Raw genomic sequence first — 21,649 nt, 5'->3', positions numbered from 1 at the left:
GATCGGTCTGACAAAGGTTTTAAATGTCAACCGGAATTTGCAAGCAGCAGCAAGTCGGCCATCGCAAATATTCTTCGCCGTGTGTCGTCTGTTTTTTCTTTGTGTGTGAAGAGTTCTTGGAAATAAAGCGGTAAAGTTCCTGTTCCTGACAACTGTTGCTAAAAATTTGCAGTGCATTCGGTGACGGCAACAGCTACGCCATTTCGTAAGCACGATGTTTGTAGAAATGAAAACAATTAACACATGTTTTTAGCACAAGTGTTGTTGTGAGGTTTTTTTTTTCATCGGTGTGGAGGAGGGATGGAAATTCGTTTGATTTTACGATTGAGCTGAAACACCGTCAATAAGGAAAGTTGCCAAGAATAATTGCGTTTGGAGGTTAGAGTATGGGGAGCATACGCTTTTTAAGCATTGGAAAAAAAGGGTTCGAGCTGTAGCCTTCTTCACACGTTACAATTGTTTGATCAACACTCTGTGTGGTGAGAAACGATATAAAGGGCTCAACCATACAAGATAAATATTTCCTATTTCCTAGAATCGATCTAAAGTTTACTTCTACCTGTGCGTTTGTGAGTGTTTATTCCGTTGTATTTCCAAATAAATTTCTCGTACACTCTGCACTAATCTCCCTTCGTGCTTTTTCTTCCCTATAAACCTTGAGACGGGTAACGTTGTTTTTCTCATTCGAACGCCACCCTCACATTAGCTGAGGGTCACCGTTTAACCTAATTGTAAAAAACACGTTCGAACGTTTTGTGAGCAACCTTCACGAAAATCAAATCTTGACTAGTGGCACGTTCACGAAATTATCTCACATTCATTGACGGTGTGGGAGTGCGAGAGTTTTCCTCAACGAATCTACCGGCTACAAGTTGTCACAAGGTAGTAAGAGATTTTGTAATATTTCCTACAAAAATGAGTGGAGGGTTTTTTCTGTCTCCTGAAGATCATATAACATTCAGGAAAGATTTTCGAAATACTTAAGGAAAAATGTTCATCCTCCCCATTTCTTCGCGTAATTATCTCAATTAGCTTGTTCCGACCTGCCTGGTGCTTGTGCTGTATCGATAGAAGTACGTGTGCGAGACACACACCCTCACTTTACTTGGCCCAACACCGAAACGCGATTAGCGATTTTAAACACGTACAAGCTTGCCAGGTACGGGGGAGTTTGGTGGCGTTACATTGAGCCTTCGCCATTCTGCTCAAATGGCCTTTTTCTCCAACCGGAATCCAAGCGGAACCAACCACACACACACACACACATACATAGTAGGTGAAAACCGAAAGAAACGAAAGCATAAGAGTAATGCCTAAGGTAAGGAGGGATGAGAAAGTAAGAAAAAGCGCACACAGCATAAGTAAGTCGAACAAAGCAAAGGAAAAAAGGTGTCAGGTAGGTCATGGTCGAAAGGGTGGTGATGGTATTTTACATAAAACAGAAGCCCGTGCCCACTATTCGAAACGGTCCCGCAAGTGACTGATAGGACTTAGAGAGAAGTGAGTGTGCATTTATTAATTATTTATCAGCATGAAGACACAATATTGGAAGCTAAATAAGACTTAAATATGTTTTTGCTCACAAAATTTGCTTCTCAATGCTTCTTTCCTTCATCTTGCACCAAATTAATTCACTTGAAAATCGCTGCATAGACACCGTTAACACATTTTCTCGTGCTGTCGCAATAAACGAGCGCATGTTTAATGGTTTTTCGACCAAATGTTTCAACCAATTACTACACATCGCCTAGCCATGTCACCCCGACTTGGGCCAAGATCAGTATGAATTATGATCAACCTCCTCTGGTAGCCGTTGTTCCCGAGGGAGCGTCGCAGCGCTAAGAGGAAAAAAAACGCAAACCAATAAAAAGAACGATAGCGCACCAAAAAGCACGATGCATACAGCACCGAGTCGTAAAAGTCAATAATTTTCGCCACTGCACAATAGGCAGACGCGCTGAGAGAAAAAAAAGTACAACACACATTCACGCTTTCGATAAGGAAGAACGAAAGTGAGGTCACCGTTTGACTTTGGGTTGGTCGAGTTAATGAGCTTGAAGGCAAGAACCGAAAACAAAACAGGCAACAAAAAAAAAACCTCCCGAAACGCCCATTAACCATTTGCGGGCGATTAGACCTTGCACATATGCACAGGGCCACAGCATTTCTTTCGCTCGGACGAGGAGAGTTTTAAGCATTCGTCCTGCTGCTTGTGTGTGGTGTTCAACGGATGAGACACCCATCTGCACACACATCACAACCGGCGGGGGCATAACTCATACGAGCGATTGACGCGGTGAAGTTTTCTCCTCACTTGTCCTGCTTTACAAATGTGTGTTCCGTGTGTGAAGAAAATCGGTGGCCGATTTGGCAGAGGCGAAACGCGACCAGCACCAGTATTAGATAACGCGTCCTAAAATAGAATCATTCCTGCAGTGAAACTGCATTGGTTGCGTGTGGTGGAGATGAGCGAGCAAGCGGTAGTGGGTAGGTGGGATAGATGGGGAGCATTTAATGTGTAAATAAGAAACATGAAACTCATCAACATGCATAAATTGTCGAAGGACAAACAATCTGCAAGCGTTGCAGCATCCATCACAACGAAAGTGCAGCAAATGAAAGAACAACGAAAAAAACCGCAAGGTTTGTGTGAATGTTTTTCTTCGCGGACAATCTCACGATCGCTGACATGATGTGACACATGATTTCAATCTTGCGCTGAGCTTAATAATGAAAAGAAAACTGTCCCTTCCGCTTAAACTAAACAGTTTGATCGTAATATAAAATATCTACAGCGGATATGATGGACCCACGTCATGGCGCCACCGCCGCCGATGTTGTCCAAGAACCCCAAAAGATAGCGATCGACCACGGCACGGCACGGCACACCAGCACAGTGAATCGCGTAATGAAAAAGGCCTTGAACTTGAAGCGACAGTACAATCTTCACTCTTCGGTCACTTTCTCGCACGGGCCGTTAACACCGTTTCACACCCGACGGTCCGACGATGGTATGTTCACCCAGTGTACGATCAGTGCGCCATAGTCTTCACACTACCCACCGCGACCACAGACAGTTCCCCGTGAGGCAAGCATCATAACCGCGGACATCATCATCTTACTGTGCAACGAGATATTAGGACCGAGAGAGAGAGAGAGAGCGAGCGAAAGAAACGGAGACAGAGAGCCAAAGAGGAAGATCGACTTGCTTTCTTCGAATACTTTCTTTGGCCTCTTCTTCGCGGTATGCAAATTGGACTAACACACACTCACACACACACCGAACGCGCTTGCGAGGAAGCTGGAACGATTGGACCCCTCCTGCATGCTCTCCCAGATGCCCGGAGGGAGTCAAAACGTGTGTCAACACACAGCACAGCACCCAGACCACGCTACATCCGGTCGCGCACCGAGGAATCACAAGGTGGCGGGGGTTGCGATTTTATGTTGTTGCTGTTGTTGCTTATCTACACCTTCGCACACGTTCACCCCTCAAGGGGGTGGCTGTGGTGTTACCAATACAAGCGCGCCTGCGCTAAACCCTGCATGGAGGAACCTGTTCGACAAACGGGAAACGATTTGGAAAACCGATCTGTGTGTTGCTGCAATTCCCGGGAATAATACAGCATCCCTCCACTCCCATCACCTTGGAGGAGGCAAGTCTTTTCCCCCCACATTTCCTGTATCTGTGTGTGTGTGTGTGTTTGAGTGTTCTATCAATATGTCAATGTTCTGCGCAACGTACCAGCCCACATTACTTAGTCGTCCGAGTGTGTTTGTTGATCAGCAATGATCGAATTTTGATCAATTTTCGCTACCGGCTCGAGTGCTCCGAAACGGCTGCCGTACGGAGGAATGTGAGCGATGCGTTGTGTAACGATCCGTGGGTGTATCTCCGTAATTCTTCGCTTCGCAAAGAGAGCACACAAGCACAGGGGATGGTTCGAAAGGGCAACACGACCAGTATCTGACAGATAGAGTATGCGCTTCTTCCTGTGATGTGTGTTTTGCTAAAGCTTGTGTGTTTACACTGCTCGTTTTAATCCTTCCGGTGACTAATAATACTGTTTTACTCTTACAAAACTATTGCCTCTTCTCTTTTCCTGTAAAACAATAGCACGAAGTTTTTAATGTGCAGCAGTTGAAAAGGTGTGTCGTGACTTCGCCCCGAAAAAGTTACGATCCCCCACCCGTTCCTGCTCCCATCAGGGTCCATATACTCTTCCGGTGTTTCCGCAGTAGCAACTTGTATCTGCTTATGTATTATTTCCGTACCATCCCTTTTTGCAACCTGATGAATATCGATTTTTCATCGGTTTGCCCGCCATGGGCCGACCGTGGGCAAAGTTAAAATGTGCCGCTCGCTCAGCTTCTTGTACCGAGAGGGTTATGCGGTTTCCCGTCGGTATTGATTTTTCGTGGCGGAAGTTATACAATGGGGTTGCGAAACGGCCCACACCGGCACAACACTAACTAGTCTGGCCTACATTGGGTGATGTCTTTTCTGCCCAGCCACTAGCGCTGGTGCTAACTTTATTTTTTTGCCATTAGAGTACCCTTCAAGAAATGAGCGCCAGCCTGGATTTTTTCTTCCGCGGTTAGTTTAGAAACAGGAATCAAAGTTTCAATACCTAAGAGAAAAGAAAATCTAAGGGGAAGCACAGGAATAGTTGGCAAAACAAGCATAATCTTCTTATGCAAATGGTGTCCAAAAGTGGTGGAATCCAACTTAAAAACTGGTTCTAGTAGAGGGTGCAAGAAACTGACACGGTCGCACATTCCGGCATTCGAACTGCTCCAGCTATTGACGTCAACCGGGAAGACGCTTGGGTTCATCCCGGTATGACGCCGTTCGGAAGACGACGACGACGACGACGACGATTCACATCAATTAAAAATCACCTCCCCGAAAAATCCCGCATCAGGGCCGTCCAAACGGTGGTCTGCAGTTGAAACTGCTCATTGGAAAATGCGTCTTAAGAAGTACGCATTGTTTGTGGTTTGCCATCGAAAAGCCTAGGACATTCTGCGCATGCATAATGTACTTCAAACAATGTATTATTTTTCAAACGCATTCAAAGCTTCCTGATGAAATTCTCGAGTACTTGCCAACGATTCTTACTGCACTCTCCTGCTTAGAAGTTACTGTTCATAGCTTGAAGTGTACTTCGGGGCCAACAGATCCTCGTGGTTAACACCAAACGAATTCGCGACTTTTAGGACCGGAAAAAAAAAATTACGTACAGTATTTGCCTTCCGGCTCTGTGGTCTCTCAGTTCCGATGTTCTTTAGCATATCGGAAGCAACAAGACCGACTCCTGCTGACTAACTCAGGGCAGAAGAGAGCGAAAGAGATTCTCAACCGTTGCAAATGTATCGACTAAAAGGCTTAAGAATGCCTATTATAAAGCAAATCGGAACCCCTTTTTTCGCCGGCTGACCCGTTTATAACAGTTACGGGTAGTTTGATGACTTCGATCGAACACACCACCACCACACCACCACACCCCACACAGCTTCCGTGCGCAAGGCACAAAGGGGGAACGGGTCACACAAAAAAAGGGCTTCCACTGCGAAACCGGCCAAGGTTCTTGGCGGGGTTGTGCCGGTTTTGTGCTTAAAGAAGTTAAAAGGAGCACTGGTTTGCTTGTGCAAATTCCGAAGGGATCGATCACCGATAGGAACAACCTTTTACGCTTTTATTCTTTTCGGGATGACCTAATTCCCACCCGAGCCGTGGCAACCGTTGGCAAGAACCGAACCGACTGAGGATGACGGGGAAAAAAAGCTAGCACATGTTGACCCTACGTACCGAGGGGGCCTTTTTCTTGTGCAGAAACGGTAACATTGAATTGAAACAGCTCACCAGTCTCTATTCCACGATGCTAAACAATCGCTTAAAGCCCGTTTGAAACAGTTCAATTTAAAATGCCGCTTTTTAAACTTCCTTAGCGACAAATTCCCGCGTTTAGTTTAAAAGGTTAGCCGTCAGCGTAGGCAAACTTACGGTATCGTTTCATTAGACTCTTCTTGTACGCAGCACTCTCCGGACCACGGCTGTGATGTTCGGCAGCCGAATCGTCCGAATCGTCCGTCACGGAACCGCTTCTCGGACGGCGTTTGATCTTCATCGACAGATCCAGCGGCGCATCGCGATCTTCCTCTTCCAGCTCTTCATCCTCCTCTTCGTCTTCCTCCTCCTCTTCGGCATCGCCTTCCGCTTCCTCTTCGTACGCATCCGGCCTCGGCAGTATGGTGGTGTATCGGTCTGGCCGGGCCAGTCTTAACCGCTCCGAACGCTCCGTCTCTTCGGTGGGTGCCGTCCGGATCATCTCCGCGCTGTGTGTCTCTTCGCCGGGACGTACCACCACACTTCCATGGCTACGTTCGCTGTAGTCGGAATCATCCTGATCGGTGATCATGCGCCGAGGACTGCACGAATCGCGCCTGGCCGACTTGTGGTAGAGTCGCTGGTGAGCGTACGGTACGGTGGCGGGTTGTTCGGAAATCGTTCGCTGCAGCGCATAGGGCCGATACGGGCTGGTGCGTCTAGTGGCGCCGGCGTAGTAGTCACCTGCACGTGGTTCGTCCTCTTCATCGTCGTCTGCTTCGTTGCCCGTTTCGGCACTGTAATGCCGACGGCGATGCAACTCCGGCCGTGTTTCGTCGGTCGACTGTTGGTCGAAGTGTGACTGACGCCGCTCGGTGTCCATCTCCTCGGTGGTGGAGCTTCGCCTTATGATGGACCTGGGACGTTCTTCCTTGATGTAGCGGATAACGTTGACACGCTCGGCGGGTGGCGCTGGTGGAGGCGTTTTGGACCGATCGATCGGTTCCGATCGTGCAACAGGAGAACCAGCGGCAGATCTTGGCGAAGAGGACCTAGACCTGGATCGCGATCGGGATCTGCTTCGAGACTCGGCGTTTCTCACGTGTCGTGGTGAGGGTGATGTGACGACTTTTTCCAATACTTCTTCATGGTGTTCGGCCGACACGCTGGTAGAGCGTACCCGTGCTGGAGGAGTAGCGGAACGTGGTGTTCCTGGACGCTGTTGATGATGGCGTATGATGATTCGCGACTGCTCGGGAGTTGCCCTACAATTCTCGGGCTGTTCCGCATCGGTAACGGGGGAGGACGGCGGGGACACATTGGTGGCGCCAGCGGCTAGAGGCAGAGGAGGAGGTGTCGGTGTGTCGGATGGAGCCGGTGGTGATGGAGACGCAGTGGCACTAGTTGTCGAACCGGCCGAACTGCCGACGAACGTATGGGACGGCGGTAGATGCTGTAACATCATCATCGTTTGGGCCGTCTGTGTGCGTATCGGGGGGGGGGGGGGGGGGGATCGGGAATTAAGTATAACAAATTCTTCTATATTCTATCCACTCTGCAGTAGTGGAGGAAATTTATCTAAGTCCGCTGAGGTATTTTACTATGACACACTGAACAACGGGAGCAACACAATGTACTATCTTCACTAAACATTTGCACTAAACCAGTTCAAAACTGCCAACTAACAACTGTCCACCATGTTTCCACCATACTTTCGGGGACGTACCGTTTGGTTGCTTTCGTACCGGGAAGAACCGTCTTCCCGCTTCCGTAACATTTAAACTATTTGAGCTATCTTCTCGAGCCTTCGAGCAACACTAACACGCGCACACGCAAGCTACCAGCATTCATTCACACTACGCAAACAAATAACTGAATAACCGATAGAATTGCAAATAAACGATGAACCGAAAAACTGAAAACTTTCACCAGCTAACACGTACTACTGTGTTCATTCCATGCTATTTCGAACGCTGGTTCAAACGTTACACATGTTTACTAACAGTCAAACCGGGCACGTTTGACACACTGTCTCCTATGCTCTCTACTGTCACTTGATGGGACTAACGACACCTTCTCAATTGGAGATCCCACCGAAACACTCCACACAACACTCCATGCCGGGCTCCATCGTTTTGTGCGGAAATGGGCTTGTGTGATCGTGCATCGTGCTTCACCGCAAAACTTGCGCTAACAAACAGTAGAATTCTTTGACACAATATTTTTCTAGCAAACGATAGACCTTGGCTGATCTGGTTGGGTTATAAACACTGTTCACACAATTACCAAGTAACGAACAGACTCAGCTAAAGCGTTTGTTGGCGACTTTTTGCACTATTGATGTGTTGCTGTGGGTTCTTGTGAGGTAGTTGAGTTTGTTTCAGGATGGTACGGACGATTTAGCACTAGCCGCCGCTTAATTTATCTTCTTTACCGTGTTCTGTTGCTTCACAGCATCATCATCATCGTCTGGCTGAAGGTCTTTGCCGGCCAGAACATAAAGGGTAACACACATGTACGGCGCCGGCCTTGCAGAGCAAAATTTCACTCTCACTTTTTTTCACACACCAACCCGAGCCGAACAGCTGGGCTGGGACGACTTAGTGTTGTGGTCGGTTTGCCGGGAAATTCAGTAAATTGGTGCCGGCATTTTTCCACCCGCGCGAAACTAACCACCAAAAGCACACGCGGAGCAAATACGGAGGAATTTTCACCAGTGAGCGCACGTTTGTGGTGTGCGTCCGTTGGGCCAAACAACCCAAAAGCGAGAAAAACAAGACTCAATTTCCTCTCCCAGGAACTGACGACGTGTGTAAGAATTTCCACAGGGGATGGGGCTTAGTTTTTGAGGTTTCCGTTTTTTCGTTTCTCTTGCTTGTTTTGGGTGGGAAGTGCTTTTAAGCACTGGAACTTGCGACACTTTCGCACAAAATTATAACGGCACACCTTGTTTTTTCTTCTTCGGCACAAAAACTTTCCGTTTGCAGAACTTCACTAACAGTATAAAATGGTAAAATCCACTCCACTAGCGCCTCGGCAATCTTTTCAACATAAACGCTGGGCGCTTGGCTGCACGTCGGGCAAACTTCTGGTTTTGCACTTATTGCCCACTTGGCTGCCGTGTGTGTTATGATGGAGCAAGTGCAACCGGGCACCTTTTGCAAAACGGCTACGCGCGGTGTGACAGCGAACGCGACGACGACGACGGCGACGTCGACGGGAACGATAAAACAAAACGCGTACTCACGCGACCCGTTCTTGAATTGAAATGAACGTGGGTTCCATTCCGATCCGAAAAATTCAAAGCGCTTCGAATGGTTTCCGACCTTCCTCTACGCTTTGCTGCTGTTTCTACCATGCCAACCCGCCCCTTCTAGGGGTGGTTTCTACCCCTTAGCCAGACCGAACGCAGCACGACGAACACGACGGCGGCCCGATCTCCGCGCTCGTGCTGGGTGAAAAAGAGAGCGCAGTCAATCTATCGCATCGCCACCCAGCGTGGCTTAAACCTACACCAACATCACCACCATCAATTGGATGGACCGCACTCTCGCTCTCGTGAGTGGCCCGGTGCGAAAGCGAAACTCGCAACTTGGTCGGATGCACTTCATTTTTCCCCTTTTTTTTTGCACCCAAGGGTTGGTTTTTCACGAAGCGCTTCCCCACCACAACCGGCAGAAGGTAAAGCGGTCGGCCAGCTAGTCTGCCAAACAATTCCGGAGACTACTACCGTGCTCTATGTTCGTTTGTGTGTGTGTGTGCGGATGCCGTGGAAGGGGAAGTGCAATCGCACGCACCAGACGAAGATTGTGCAATTCCGTTGCGTTGCGGATTTGTGTGTGGTGGTGTAAAACCCGAACAAGGGTAACTCGGCCAGCGTAACCAAGTGGCTGAAGTGGAGAAGCGATAGTTGGACAGTAGGATCGTGGCGTAACAAAAAAAGAATTTATTCCTAACCAAATAAATGATGATCATCTTCAGAAGAGAGGAAGTAAAGTCGTTAAAAATAATCAACAAAATAGGTTGTTGTATTGTTTTGAAATTGAATAGTTATAATTACAAGTGGGTAGCTTTAGGACAATCATATTGAATTTTGGAATCATGTGTCGGACTTCAGTAACAACCCTTTACAGCTCGGACGATGGGTCCAGATAACCATAAGGACTGGATAAAGAGCGGTCCAGTGATAAAGGCGAAAGCAGCGCCGACGCCTTTACATGCCAAGACCGGGCATCAAATCTCATAAGGTTTGATCTCGTAAGCCATTAGATGGCAAGGGTAAGACCTTATAGGTTGTTGAGCCAAGAAAAAAGAAGATCATTGTATGACACGCATGTAGTAAGTCTCCAAGAGAAGACATAGTTCGCCAGAGTCATGCTTCAGAAAAGATGCACTCAGGGAATCAATTGCAAGCAACACGGCCAGACCGTTTGAAGAACACAACACGGCCAGATCGAGAAGAAAAATAGAAAACTTCTACGAGCTTAGAGTAATGGAGCGAAATTTAAATAATTTCATTTTTAGCTTAACAGGTCATACAAAACTCCTGGCTCGTAGTTAGATCACATCTAATCTATCGAGATGTAGAACGTCCAACGTACATCCCATAGTCCGTATGCTTTGGCTTGTTGCGCGGCTGAGTGGTGGTGAGTGCCATCATGAAAAGCGAAAACACCACCCATCAGCACGGCGTGTCTGTTGGCCCTGCATGCAACCCCTGCCCGTACGCGGCGTAAGCCAACCCCCTTCCGCGTACCGATTCGCTTTCGCGCGTCGGTGGAAAGGGCAAGAAGGCCAGCACAAAACGGAAACGGAAACTACGTTCAACCATGGCGGGCGTACTGTGGGAGCTGAGTGAACCCGAAAAACGGGGCGGCAGCGGTGGCGGTGACTAGACGTTCGCACACACCATATGATTCCGAACCCAGACGTTGCGCCCCGCTGTCGTCGTCAGCTGTATGTGTGTGTGTGAGTGAGTGGAAGAAGAAGGAAACAAGAAATGAGACGACAGAAGAGACGAATTGCATCGATCGGCCGTCAATGCGAGCATGAAAAGGATGGCAAAGAAGTGGGCAACATAAGGGGTGAAAGAATGAACCGGACTGTGTAAGGGCTTGCTACAAGCGTACGGTCGTGTGCAAGGGAAAAGTGCTGTGGTGGAATGCAGCGCACGATCAGGAGCTTGACAGAAAAAGGAATAAGAAGGCGGAGACGTAGGATAAAAAGGATCCATTCGGCTGTAGTACTACTTCCAGTGATAAATGATTGATGACACAACCCTCGAGTGCAGGCTAATTATTTACAGCGCCCAGCGAAGACGCACGTCCACCTACTGGTGCATTTTCCGTGGGAGCTTTTTGCCAAATGAGATATGCCTTCTGCCCCTCCTGTATCAGCGTTCGTTGGAGACGCATAATGAAATAGTTTCGGCTTTACTATTGAGCCAATTCCAGCGAACAGGCAAACTCCCATGTACCTACCAACCAGCGCCACAAGAAAAACCAACTTCATTTCTGCGCATTCCTTCGTGCAGTGGAAGCGAAAATTCTTGCACCCACCTACCGACTGCCTTCGCAAACCCGGGGGAACTGATCGTGGGTGTGGGAAATTGTGTGTGTATGTATGGGTGTTTGTATGCTGGAAGGAAAAGTGTCACCACAAGCGTTTTCAAAACTCAAACCACGAGAGAGAGAGGGAGGGAGGAAAAGAAGAAAAAAAAAACCACACACACACACAAAGTAATGCCCCGCTTTTGGCCGACGCAATGCCAGGGTGTACGAAAAAAAAGTCGGCAAATTCGAACGTGTGTTTGGCAGGGTCATTTATTGCTTTTAAATTTAGAACTAGAAGTTGTTAGTTTCCGAGGAGCAAGCAAGCGATATTTTGCACCATTTTGAACTGTCGATTTAATCAATCAAAAATGGGATAGAGACTTCCGAAAAGAAAGTGTAAACTTTAAATGAAATAAAACCCCATTCATGGACGCCTCTCTTCGAGCAATTTGGAGCTGAAAAGTTCCAGGGAGGCAAAATACGGACTCGGTATCGGTTTCTTACACGAGTGCTTTTGCAGAATATCATATCATGGACGTCATGGAATTTTCCAACGTTTTGTGTTGCACCCTACCACACTGGTCAGCTAGTCCATCCGGGCGGTAGCCTTTTTGTATTGCTTTCGGTTGTCCGATACCAACGGATTTCAATCCGATCCTCGAAGAGAGAGAGAGAGAGAGAGAGCGAGAGAGATAGGAGAGTTTGGGGTGTGGGTGATAAGCAACCTATCTCTCTCATTCTAAGCCTAGATCTAGCAGGGAGGGAGAGGTCTTAAAATTGGGACCAGAAGGTAAAATTATGCCCCAAAACAAAAAAAAAAAGTTTTTTGGAGATCGAGTTTTTGGGGCGAATAAAACACAATTATCTATGAGGCTCATCGTGCTCGTCATTATAGGCAAGTGGATGTATAAGTTAGAAGGCAAATTTTCCCTCCGAAAAAAAAACAAAACGAACAAATGTCTGCGTGCGTCAGAAAATGTGTGTTGCCTGTGGATTGAAAGTTTGCAGACAAAATAAGTAACACATAATGACATAAACATGCAAATGTTTGCTGTTCAAGGTCGGAAGCATATGTGTGTGTGTGTTTTTTTAGGCTTTGAGCTTTATAAAAACTTCGATAATTGTCTGCAAGGCATGTTTATTGAAGTTACCCGGTGTTTAGCCTTATCAAACTGTTGTGCGTAATAATTGCCCAAAAACTTGTTTCATAATTGCATCGAAGGGAAAAGGAACATTGATTGCTAAAATGTTCGCCTTTAGCAAATTAATTTCGATGTTTTTCCTTACAAACAAAAGAGACACAATTGCACATGCATTTGTGAACGATCGTAAAGCACCGTCACCGTAAATAGCCTCACGGAAGTCATTTAGACAGTTCCGCAAAGCAATGAGAAGATTTCCGTTTGTCACAAATAATTTTGCTTGTGAGTGGAGAGTATGCTACTACGTGTTTGGCTTGGGGTTTCTACGAATTCACACAGCACGATGAAGCTCCTACGGCGAGGGAGAATGCATCTATTGAATAGAAATGCGTTCATGGGCTGTGGGCGTGTGATGGCAAAGGGTGTGAGAATTGTCCGGTTTGGAATGTCCCCATGCAACACAATCCGACATTGTCGCCTGAATGCATCTCTTGCGCTAGCACGGCACGGCTGTTAGTGTGCTGGTGTGCGATCGCGTGTCAAGAATCCGGAATGATGACGATGAGGAAGTCTTAATCATCTAGCGTCACAGCCACAAACCACAAGAAGAGACACTGCGTTACCGATAGAAGTGAGGAGTTCCATATTTTGGAGACGATCGCAACTGCATAAAGTTCGAACGTAGAACCGAATGTACAGCAAAAAAAAAGTACCCTTACTTTGCCTGTCTGCTGCTGTTGAATAATTTCATTTTCATCCAATCGCACCCCCCTCCCGCAGCTCAGACCGTCAGAGCGCGATAGGAACATAAATCATGCGTGAATTTTGAGCATGTCTGACCCAGATTCGGTCGCCAACAAACCCGCGATGTCGCGGGTCTCCGCGAGCGGAATGTGACAACATTTTAAAGCCACGAACGAGCGTCTTGGGCGAGAGGGTTTGCAGTGTCCGTCCGTCCGTCTGAATCTTGCGAATGTTGCGAATGTCTTGAGGGTACGTTAAATTCCGGTGCTGGTGGCGATCGGGCTCAATTTTGGGCTCCGAAGCGTGGTGTGGAAATTTTAGGACTGACGACTCTATCCTGGTGACATGAGTCATGCTGTGGGGAGGTTTCCCCCCCCCCCCCCATTGCTTTTTGCAGACCTTATGGCGTTGATGGTGTCCAAATGAATCAGATTCACATTAGAGTCGCCATATCAAGAGGGTTTTTTTTTATTCGAGTTTTTGGTACGAAATGTGACACAACTGGAGCAGAAGCGATGACAAAAAGGTGGAAGGTGTAGGATTATTTTGCCGTTTTCTCGTGTGACGGTTTGAGCTCCAATTTTAATAACAACGAGAGGTGGTACGTACACTTACCGCACTCGAGAATGGATGAGCCGCAATAAAAATGCAAATTCCGTCGCTTACCTGCAATATAAAGAGAAGAGGAGTAACATAGGACGGGTATTAATGTTTGTTGATTAAGAGAACCAGATTATTTGACAGATAAGTAAAAATAACGTCCAAAAAATAAGCCGATGCCTGTATGTAAAAATGAATTCTGTATTTTTTCGTTAACTGTACAGTACAATGACCGATTCGTTGAACTAATTGTAACAACATGGCTACAAGAAGCGTCTTCAACGCAAACTTCCCTGAACTGCCACCGATTACGGTAGCCTAGTTCACAAGCGGCAATTGAATTCCGGAACATGTTAAACACCACGACCAGCATATCGATGCGTTGGCATTAGCGTTTCTTTCCAGCTAAACTCTGCAATTGATACTCCCCGAGGCAGTAACAGCGCAGTAGCAGCAACAAGGCTTTCGACAAGTTCTGGCAATCATGAGCCACCTCGAGGGTGCGGATCAATTTGAAGGAACTCGTTTCACACCTTCCACGAAGTGTGCAAATGTCTTGGACGATTGGATTAGGGAAAGCAAAGATGCAACAAAAAATGGACAAATGTTTTGTATGATCGATTTAAACCAAACCCTACTTTTTTACATCTACATTCTAGAATGTAGGCAGGATTGCGCAATATTTGTACATTCATTTTCCATTCGGAACGGCACCACTCATTGTTGGTTTGGGATTTCTTATTTACGGCCCACCAAACTGTGGAGTATTGTTTGGAGAAGGAATGAAATTAATCGTTGCGCTTAGTGTCTCCTACACACACATACACACAGGTGGGTTAAGGAGTCCACAAATGGCTCAAGCTGGTGGGTGATAACACAATTGTAAACTGTAAATTCGGAGTGGGAAAATGTACTTATTTGCCTTTCTGTATCATTTTAACTTTGCAAATTTGTACGCAATCGTAGCATAAAGCATAAACGCTCACGCCTCACGTGGGAGGGTGTGACAAATCGCAGGATGGGGCGAAACGATGATCCGGAAGTGTCATCTGTCCGCCGGCATTTGGCACAGTGACGCAAACAACGCGATGTTTGTGAATGTTGTATTTTTCGCTGAACTTTCCACCTCGGGCAGGTTCTAGCTTGGCTTACGCTCGCGAAAGGAGTAGCAAACCGCGCGGTTGGTTGATTTGAGACTGTTTGCGAATGGTGAAGCTGGCTCGCAGCCTAGGCAACGGTAGGCGAGGCTGCGGAGCGGATCGAACGGAACCGAGATAAGCGGACCGACCCGCGTGTATTTTTAAAAAAAGGTGCAAAGCATAGCTAGCGGCGATTATGCTCAGGAAGGGGTTAGTGAACCTGATGCTGATGACAGGGCGTGTTCCGTGTTTTGTTATGTTTTGACAGATAGGAAGCTAGGCATACACACACACACACACACACACACACACACACACACACACACACACACACACACACACACACACACACACACACACACACACACACACAAGGGAAAGGGGTCAATAGTCAGACGGATTGCGACGTTTTGACGAATATCTTCTTTTTTGGAAGAAATCACTCGTTCGAAGCGCGTTACGAGGTGAGTTTTAGTCAATTCTTTTCGGTACCATGCCTTTACGATTTTGAACACATTCCTAGCCATATCACAGCCATATCTGCAGCAATTTAAATTCCTAGGAACTGTTTGATATCAGTGATCATTTTCTAATAAAATCTCATTTTATGAGCACGTTGTAGAAGGAAGATCGACAGCAACAACCTGATCGGCAGAAGTAAAATGTGAGCTAGGTCAGTTACCAAACGAGCTGATGATTCATCGTTCCCAAAGCACGTACGTACCGCGTTACCTAACCCTTACTGCGTTACTCCAAACGACCTCCATACACATGCACCTGTGCCAGCTAAGACTGATTTCAATTCCAAGGAATCAACACCATTCGTTTATGAAACTGCGCTTCCATCGACGCATAAACAAATGTCCCCAGGTCACCACCATTAGCTGCCATTAACCCGCTTTTTTCCCAGTGGTTGAGGAAGAACATGTCCACTATAGTGACCAATTGCGCCGTTTACGTCACTTTGCATAACGTCGCACACAAATGAAATTTCGTTAGTTTGACCGACGAGCGTGTATTTCCCTGCCTGGGTTATGCTATTTTTTGCTGGTGTGTCGCATGCCACCATTATTTCATTTCTGCGTTTCGTTTCTTTTTCTACTTTTTTTTGGGCGCATTTCAAGTGCATGCGTTCGTGCGTGCTGGTTCGGGCCGTATGGGCTACAGGAAAGGAAAGCATTATTTAATAGGCCTCGGTCAGTTTTGTACCAATGTTTCTGTGTGTGTGCGTGTGTGCATGTAGAAAGGGGGATTAGTTTCCTTCGCGCGTACATGTACGTGTTAATGCTATTTTTAACTAACTACAGCGCGTCGATGGAGCACAAGAAGAAGCAGGCTGATGCGCCTGTTCCTGCGCACACGTTTCCTGCGTGCTGCGGCGCTCCGGCGGATGTGTGCTTCCGTGGCGCAAGAGCAGGCTGAAGTGCGCGAACCTGGCGTCCGTGCAAATGCCACACGATGCACGAGCGCTAGACAGTTGTCGCTAGAGTGGATGGAAGGCGGCGCATCATCCAGACTCAAGTTGCCGGTTCGAGAAGGTATGGAGAAACGTGCCCTTTTTTACCCAAGTGTCCCCAATAGCTTAGAAGTTCTTCAGATGGGTGGTCAAGGGGTAGGGGGTTAGTTCTGGATCAAGTGGGATTGCTCATAGGATGTGGCACATGGATGACGTGGCGTAGTGGTGATAGCCACGCGAATGCAAATATTTCAAGACACTTTGGCATTCAGATGGGACTCGATGCTCGTTGCTTCATTCACATGGTTCACGGGGGAGAATAGACGAGCTGCCAGTGGGATCCGGGGGGAAGGTCAGTAGAGCCGGATGTGTAGATTGTAGTAAAGAGTCTTTATGCTGCCTTCTACGCTTTGATTTGTTGGAGAATTAATCCGACGAGGACTCGAATATCTGAATATCTATTGAGGATTCGAACACCAGAGTGCCTGCAGACCGTTAACAATTTTTCAACAAACTCGCCCAGGTAGTTGCTGACATTCAACTCTCACATCAGAATCTCTGAAGTACCACCAGCAGCAGCTCTAGCTGGTCAGTACAAACTAGCTACATTCTCGTTTATGGTTTTACGATGATCCAGTTCGATTGGCGCCACTGGAAGAGTCTTAATCGCCCCACATTGTTTACAGAGCGTTTGCACGAGAACACGAGAGTTGGGTGAGCTGTTTGGTTTTGTTTTTCACAAGCCCGGAATCACTGCGCCAGGAAGCCGTATGCACACATTCTTATGTTTATTGGAGCTGCCAGGCCGTGCAACTATCTGCACTGGCCGTGAAAGAGTGGCGTTTTGAAGGTGAAGGTAAATGTTACGATATGCATCTCTTAAGCGGACTAATCGCATTGGAGGGTGCACTTGCGCCACGTATGTGTGAAGAGGCCACAGCATGGGGTGTAAAAAACGTTCCACACGTGGAACCGTGCTATTGATTTCCTGGAGCATGCAGTTTTAGGGAACGTGAGAGATCCGAGGGTGGATTAGTATGGGAAGGATAGTAAATTAATGAGTGCTTTAGAGAGAGAGAGGGAGGCGAGGAGGTTGGCTTAAGTGTTATCGCCAATTTATGGCACACCTGATGTGCTGCAGCAGGAACACTACCATATGAGAATGGGATTTTATGTTTTTTTTTTTGCTCAGGAGGATCTATGAGAAAGATCTCCAAAAATAGTTTGTTCTCAATTTCTGAACCTCAAGTTTGACTTCAGTTTTAACATGGAAGACTTTAATCACCCTAAATAGAGAGACACCCATTAGTGCTATTTTCATCCAAACTTCCTAGCCCTAATTGACATTCTTCTGACACACTAGTTCGCTCACACTTAATTAAATTGGTCTTAAAAAAATCCCGAAACCCTGCAAACTACAGCCATGTACTCGCGGGACCAGTCTGTCGCAATTTTATGCCATCATGTGAGTGTTTGTGTGAAGGTAATTTCCGCACCCAATCCCTGAATCACAGCGAAAAATTCCACTCAGACCGAAGGGATCTATTTCCAGCGACGGAGTTCCAATGTGCTTAAAGGAAAAGACACTTAGCCGTGCCATCGTTTGCCAAAGTTTGGTAGGTACACGTAACGGCACGGCGTGTTGCTGTCCGTCATTTTATGCTGGGAATAGCTGCTCTCTCTCTCTCTCTCTCTCTCTCTCTCTCTCTCTCTCTCTCTTCACGCCTTGTGCGTTCCAGTTATCGTGAATATGTCACAGTATTGTACGAAACTTCCACGAAAACGGGACCAAGATTGGCCACTTCCGCCTGTGCGTCTAAAGTTCGTCCCCAGAATCGGTCCTGTTTGAGGACGAGAAAATTATGTGTCTAATTCTAGCGTTTTCGGATCGCACTAGTGCAATCGATCGCAGACAGGGAAGCGGATGGGACGACAAAAGCGGAGATCCCAAGCTACGACTGACTATAAATAACGAAAGAGTCGTCGCGCGCCCATCGCGCCGCTGGCTGGATCGGTTGGAAAAATGTAACGAGGCCAAGGTGCACTTGTGCGTACGCGCGCGCCATGCAATTTCCTGCCTTTAAAGTTTCTGCCCCCGGGTACGCGTGACAGTTGGCGGTTTCACTGTCAACACTTTCCACCGGCAGCCGTCTTACCGTTTCGGATGGAAAATCGGTGAGCAAAAGCATCACCAGCGGCACACGAAAACGGGGGAAAGGCAAGGCAGAGACGATGCATTAAAATAGCATCGATGCATCGTATTTTTGCAGAGCCAAAGAGGTGGGTAGGGGGGGGGGGGGGGAGGAGAGAGTGAGTTGGGAAGTATACCGGGAAACCATGATCAACAGCCCAACCACAGTGGCGTCGAGACACCGCCGTCGAGATGCGACCAAAACTGCAGCATAAAGGGAAAGTGGGTAGAAAATTGAATTGCTTGGAAAACTGTTTTTCACCGGGGAGAGCAGAAGTGGGAGGTGTTTGGGAAAGCGCATCGAAATGCACATGCACTCTGGGGGAGCAGGCAGGCAGGCAGGCAGGCAGGAAAAGATTGTTGTTATTGAATTGGAAAGAAGGCATCAGAGTCGCGCGGCAATTATGCTCCGCCCGAACCGGATCATGTTGTGCGGGGCTGGAGGAGGCCAGTTTCCGAAGGGCTTCTCCTTTAAAAAAGGGCCCCAAGCATTAGCTCCGCAAGGAAGGAAAACGTGTTTTGTTTGTCGTGTTTGTCGGGCGCACAATATGGAGTGTATGTGTGTGTGTGTGCAATGGATGGGGCGAGATTTTCTTTTCTGCCAAGAAGGAAAGTGTTTGGCGATGCAGAAGCATCGGCAGGGAAAGCCGTTGTGGATGCGGAACATGGATGGATGGTTGGTTAGGTAGGGATTGTTTTCGCTTGCTGTTATCCGTGGGCACAGCTCACGCAATGTGACTTATCGCTAGTCGTGCTTTTGGCGCGCAAACCGTTGTTGATGGGGTTGGTAAGCGTGGAAAGCGAAAAAGCTGTAGTTTGAACGAGGGAAAAAAAGGGAAAATTGATCAAAACGATGTGCATTAGGTTTGATTGAGTGAGACGAATTGATAGGGCAGGAGCTGAATGAAGAATTCGACGATTTAACGATTTATTTGGAGCTATACATGAATGCGATCGTCCCAGGACCATCTGAAGTTAATTTAAAAATTATAGCAGAATGGAGGTTTTGTCTTTAGTTGGATTTTCCTTCAAATTTGAAGCTCTGATGATTTGATGTTCCAAAGCATATTTTATTTTTAAATACTTAGGGCCCCCACATCATCCAGACGGTGCAAAATAAGTGATTCTAGAATACATCGTTTCTACACTCCCCGATCGGGAACCCGAAGTCCGAAGCAAATTGAAATATATTGCCGAGGAAATGAATGTTCCGTAAGATGACAGCCCACCAGCCCCGTGAGAAGTTCAACGGTGCTGCAGTTGCAAACTGCAAATGATCTAACAATCCTTTCCCGCCCCGTGTGTTTCCTCTTTACCCACCACTGACGGACGAACGTTTCCACCGGGAAAGATTACGAAACACAGGGAAGAGTAGCTGTCCGCCACAGCAGCAGGAAGGCAATTCATTCTATTCAACACCCAACCCACCCCCCCGATCCCTTGGCATCCAGGAATGCCAAACCTCTCCGACAGCACAATGATCTGTTGCCACAGTATGTCTGTGTGTTTTTGTGTGCAAACCGTTCCGAGATCCGAGAACACGAGAGCCATCGCTCCGCCACAGTTGGAATGGAAAAGCGTCTCTTGCAGTCGCGCAAAGAATGCAAACTATCCCCTCTTAACGCACCGTTCCGTTCCCGGGGGAACTCTTGGTTGGGGGCTGGTTTTGTTGACGAGCGCAATGCAATGCCGCCTGCACACACATGCATGCGCCGATAATCATAGCGATCATGATAAATATTTGCTTGTGCACTTCTCGCCCCGTCGGCGATCAGGTTTGCGCAATCACCTGGTGCAAGTGTTGCAAGCGGCAGCAGCTGCTGCAGTTGCTTGGAATTGTCGCTTCCGGATGAATTATCATTGGCATTCTCGATTGGCATTGGAGATGGTTCCCTTGGGATGAGGGTGGTAAAAAAGCGGAAAAAATATGCAATAACGAATTTAAAATAGACCACACAACCACCAAAACAGTAAAAACACGAGACTGAAACACCAACAAGTTGGATTTGTAGCGTTTTGGGCGGAAAACACCTGCATCTCAGATTGGCAGCGATTTGTTTTTTGAGTGGTGTTTGGGGTCCGGGATGGCCATCGGCCAAGTAATATGTTTTTCCTCGGCTGCATGCTTCTCTAGGGTTGGGTAGAAACGGTTGTTGTTTCGCGTTTCCCGAGGGTTTACTGTGAGTCATTCCTGGCGAGCGTAACACATGTGGTCTAGAATGGGTAGGATTGGAAGCCTCAGTACGCTTACATCTTGGCACAGGTTTGACATTTACACCGGACCGGATTTTGTTTCCACTTTTATGTGGTTGTTGTTTTACGTTTTTTGTTCAACCACCACCAGCCACACTGCTAGCGACTAGCGCTGTCGGTAATTTGTGTAGCAATTGTTTACAAACACTGACAAACGCACGCCACCGTCCGGGAATAATATTGTTCCCGGCAGTGGTATAACCACAATGTGTCGAGGAACCGGACAAGTGCCGGCATTTGTTGCACGATTGATGAAGCTGGACTGATGACATTTTACTGGATGAGTTTTGATGGATTATGGAACGGCGATCGGTTGGATCCGGTTGTTTTAAGGTTACCGGTTGAGTGTTGGTTGGGTGGCGAAAAAATTGGTGGAAAATTCCACCTGAATTGCTTGAAGCCGGTAATGGATTATTATTCATATTTTCTCATTTATGCGGCGCAACAACCGCTACCTACAACGCCCACTCATCCACATATATTTTTGGGTCTTCCACAGCCATTCTCACAGCTATGATCATCCTCCCGAATTCTTAGTGTTCTGTGTAGTGATCGCAGATGGTCCTCTTTTCGTACTACGATGAGTTCAGCTTTTATCTTCTTCGTTCTCTTCAGTTTTGGTTTGATTTTCTTGATTTACCTTAGCAGAAGTTATGGACGACTTAAAAGATCCAATGATCCAACTATTTTACTTTACTCTTTACTATTCACAGTCAATGATGACTACTTATGAGTCACATGT

At 47.1% G+C, this 21,649-nt stretch overlaps 1 protein-coding gene across 1 annotated transcript in view; it reads right to left on the bottom strand.

Annotated features, from left to right (window-relative positions):
- Positions 1–7,324, bottom strand: part of LOC126561554 (ecdysone-induced protein 74EF-like) — a 47,859-nt gene extending 40,535 nt beyond the window's left edge. Inside the window, exon 1 of the mRNA XM_050217773.1 lies at positions 6,008–7,324. Coding sequence (XP_050073730.1) covers positions 6,008–7,298 — 1,291 coding nt within the window. The 5' untranslated portion in view covers positions 7,299–7,324. The remainder of the gene's footprint in view (positions 1–6,007) is intronic.
- Between the last annotated feature and the right edge of the window lie 14,325 nt (positions 7,325–21,649).

The sequence above is a fragment of the Anopheles maculipalpis genome, chromosome 3RL (assembly GCF_943734695.1).
Source record: "Anopheles maculipalpis chromosome 3RL, idAnoMacuDA_375_x, whole genome shotgun sequence".
NCBI classification, from domain to species: Eukaryota; Metazoa; Arthropoda; class Insecta; order Diptera; family Culicidae; genus Anopheles; species Anopheles maculipalpis.
Note: the sequence above shows the minus strand (reverse complement) of the source record. Positions and strands in the feature narration are given on the sequence as shown.